This window comes from Ailuropoda melanoleuca, unplaced genomic scaffold (assembly GCF_002007445.2).
Source record: "Ailuropoda melanoleuca isolate Jingjing unplaced genomic scaffold, ASM200744v2 unplaced-scaffold28533, whole genome shotgun sequence".
Lineage (NCBI taxonomy): Eukaryota > Metazoa > Chordata > Mammalia > Carnivora > Ursidae > Ailuropoda > Ailuropoda melanoleuca.
Genome location: NW_023198874.1, coordinates 1 through 3,851, shown reverse-complemented (window position 1 = coordinate 3,851; position 3,851 = coordinate 1). Strand labels below are relative to the sequence as shown.

General features: G+C 58.1%; 1 protein-coding gene across 1 annotated transcript; it reads right to left on the bottom strand.

Moving 5' to 3' along the window:
- Positions 1 to 2,045: 2,045 nt before the first annotated feature.
- Positions 2,046 to 3,848, bottom strand: DUSP2 (dual specificity phosphatase 2; the record flags this gene model as incomplete). The annotated part of the gene is made up of 3 exons (XM_019807206.2): positions 2,046 to 2,908; positions 3,013 to 3,232; positions 3,657 to 3,848. Coding segments are annotated over 3 exons (627 nt in total), but the record flags the coding sequence as incomplete, so codon positions are not given.
- Positions 3,849 to 3,851: the final 3 nt, after the last annotated feature.

The following is a 3,851-nucleotide window of genomic DNA, read 5'->3' as shown; positions in this document are numbered from 1 at the left end:
GAGCCTGCTTCTTCCTCTCCCACTCCCCCTGCTTGTGTTCCCTCTCTCGCTGGCTGTCTCTATCTCTGTCGAATAAATAAATAAAATCTTAAAAAAAAAAGAAATAAGGAGGGAGAGAGACGGAAAGGGGCACCTGGGTGGCTCCGTTGGCTAAGTAACAGACTCTTGATTTCAGCTCAGGTTAGGATCTCGGGGTGGTGAGAGTGAGCCTGGCATGGGGCTGCATGTGGCGTCTGCTTGAGATTCTGTCTTCCTCTGCCCCCCGCAACACTTGCACACGTTCTCTCTCTGTCTCTCTCGTTCTCTCAAAAAAAAGGAAAAGAAATTAAAAAGAAACAAACTTAAAAACACAGGTAAGGGAGGCTGGGGTGGGGGAGTGGGCAGAAGGGACAGGGTAGGGCTGAAGGTGGGGTGGGCAGGGGCCTCAGCCACCAGTCCTGCTGTTTGTGGGATAGGACTGTGTGGTGGTGGGAAGGCCCTGATGACTCAGAGTTGCAGCTGCCCTCCACTCCCACCCCAAGCTAAGTGTTGTTGGCAGGCCCAAAGGGAAGCCCACTCAGAGCCTAAGGAAGCCTTGATTGCAAGCCCAGCTCTGCTCAGTTCCGACCAGGGAGCGCCTCACCCACCCCAGACAGCAGAGGGAACAAGGCACAGGTGACAGGCTGCTCGTCCTTTACCAGGCCTGTTGGAATGAGTGCCAACCTGTGCCAGACTCCAGGCGCCAAGGGCAGAGCAGGCCATAGGCCCTGCCCTCGTGAGCACCCGGCCTGTCTGAGACACACCGCTATACACCTGAGAACGGTCACCTCACAGGCTGTCAGTAGCCAGCACTTCCTGAGGACCCACTGTGTGTAGGTGCTGGGCTAAGCCTCTTAAATGGATTGACTTGTGTCATTCTCCGTACCATGCTAACTGGGAGGGGCTAATGATAAAACCTCATTTTATAGACAAGAAACTGAGACGCGGGGAGCAAACCTGGCCTCCTAATCATCGAACTCCAGCCCTCAGGTGTACCCTGCCAGGCAGGCAGAATGCCACGAAGAAGAGCCGGCATTCTGCGGGGGGACCCTCAAGCTGAGTTTGGAAGGACAAACAGAGTTAGGCAGAAGACACTCCGGAGTGGCCAGGAGTGGACGCTGAATGAAGCAGGGGGAGCTGTCCAAGAGCTGACCTCAAGGGCCTCCGCACCCCTGCTCCCAGGCAAATCACAGCACCTGTTTCAGGCAGCCTCAGCACGCACCCCTCCACTTCTGGCTCCGGCTGGGCCCGTGACTCATGCCACCCCGCACGGCATAGTCCCATGCCAGGCAAGTAACCAATATTCAATCAAGACATGCTAGATGGGTGGGTGTAAAGAGCAACTAAGACCATCCCTGGTGACATGTTCTCCACACTGGACACCAGGCCACATGGCTTCTGGGGACAAGAACGAACTCTGGAACAGAGGCTGCTGTGAGCCCTAGCGCAAACGGGCATTCCGAGGCCTGGGGGCCCAGCCTAGGTATGCAAGAGGAGACGGGACAGGCTGTGTTGCCCTACTGTGGGGAAAAGGAGGCCTGGCCTAGCACACGCACGCACGGCCACTGGAAGAGCCACACACAGGCACACACACAGATACCTTCAGGCACGCGTGACATGCAGGTGTGTGCAAACTGTGAACACCAGACACCCACACCCGTGGGAGCAGCCACATAAATAGGCGCGCACACGTACATATCCATCCATGTTCCGAAAAGGAAGCGAGGTCTGAGCTATGGACACAGGCTTCCCCCCACAGGGTCCAAAGCTGGTAACAGGAATAAGATTGGACACAGCCTCCCAGAAACCACCTGTCAGCTCTGGAAACAGAACACTGCCTGGGCTAGGACACCAACACAGGGCGGCAGGAGCCCAGGAGGGCCCCTCCTATGGGAGAGGTGACACGAGCACCTTCTTCCCTCCACGCCTCAGGCAGCACTGCCGGCACAAGGAAAGCGGCGGTCTGATGAAGACACGGCTTTTGAGCATTTTCCCGGGCACTGACTTGAGACCAGACGTTTGAGAGGTTGTTTTTTAAACAAAACAATATTTTATTGACACATCCTCAATGTTCTGTATAAATATAAAGTGCTAAGTTTCCAACCCCCACCCACAGGGCTGGGAGGAAGTGGGGGAGGGAGTGTTAAATGTCAGCTGAACACAAAAAACTTTCCAGCACCGAGAGAGCCGTGAAATGCTCACACACATGCACGCGCACGCACGCAGGCCAGAGGGCCACACGCAACAGCCGCAGCGCTTCCCTGATGCCCAGCTCCCCAGAGCACAGGGCACAGGCTCCAGGCCTGTAGTGGGCCCCCCTCCCCCCTGACGGGGCTCCTGGTTGTCACAGCTTATTCCTTGGAGCTCTCAGGCTGCCAAGGGCTTCAACGTGGTGGTGGGACCAGTGGGAATCCATAGGTATAGAGTCCAGTTAGTTTCTGCCAGAAGATAGAGGTGGGAGGGGAAGCAGACACACCCTCCATGCTGGTCCCCAGAACGAGGGCCAGCCCTCAAACCTAGCAGAAGAGCACCAGGTGGGAAAGTCCAGAATTCCTGCATTCCCAGCACCACCACCTGGGGGCTTTTCCAATTTTGGGGAAAGGGCAGCTTTCCCTGAACAGGAGGGAATCGGTGGCCCCCCCCCGCCGGGTGAGCCGGCATGGTGGGGCCCTGCCTCAGTGACACAGCACCTGAGTCTCAAACTGTAGCAGCTGCCCCATGAAACTGAAGTTGGGGGAGATGACTCCCCGGCGTTGCTTAACGAAGTCGAAGGCTTCGTCCAGCCTCACTCGGTGGCTCTGTATCAGGTAAGCCAGGCAGATGGTGGCAGAGCGTGAGATGCCCGCCTGGCAGTGCACCAGGACCCGGCCTCCACTGTTCTTCACTGAGTCTGCAAGCAAGTTGGGGAAAGGGGGGTCAGACACGAAGGGAGGCAGGGGAGGTAACAGGTGCCCCAGGCCCCTCACCTGGGTGTCCCTTTGGGTCCCCTCTTACCAATGAAGCTTATAGCCTCCTGGAACCAGGCACTGATCTCCACCATCTGGTTGTCCTCCACCGGGATGCTCTTGTAGCGGAAAAGGCCCTCAAAGTGGTTGGGGCAGCTGGCGGAGACGTTGAGGACCGCTGTGATGCCACAAGCCTGCAGCCCCTGCAGGTCGGAGGAGTGGCTGCAGCTGCCCAGGAACAGGTAGGGTAAGATCTCCACAGGGCCACCCTGCGTGGGGGGGAGAAAAGGAAGGATGAGGAGGAGCTCTTCTCAGCCCTGGCCTGGGGGCAGACATGGCCGGCTGGCCCCCCGCAAGAGAAGCCCTCAGCCTATCCTGAGCAGGATCACACCCTGGAATAGGAGGGCACAAGAGGACACACAGAGGTACACACTCACAAATACACACCTCCCCATCGGAGCCCCAAATATGCTGCAGACACACATTCACAGAGGCACACATGAGCAGTCAACACCAGACACACAAAGATGTGCTCCCGTTTGCTGCGGGGACACACACACACACACAGTGTGGACAGGGAGAGACTCCTGGAATCCACAAGAGACAGCCCGCTTCCCCAGAGGTGCCTATCCCGCAAATGCGGGGAGAGGGTGTTGGGGGCGAGCGGTGAAAGGAGCTCGGATCTCAACTCACCTGGTCGTAGAAGGGCGCCCTGGGGTCAGAGCGACTGTTCTCGACCCCAGCAGACGGCATGGCCGGGGCGGGGGACTCGGAGCACAGATCCGGACAGCAGGCCTGGAAGCCATCGAAGCCGCCTGCAGGGAGGGGGAGAGCGGTTAGCGTGGAGGGCTCGGCGGGGACGAAGGTGGCGGGGTGGGGGGCTGGCGC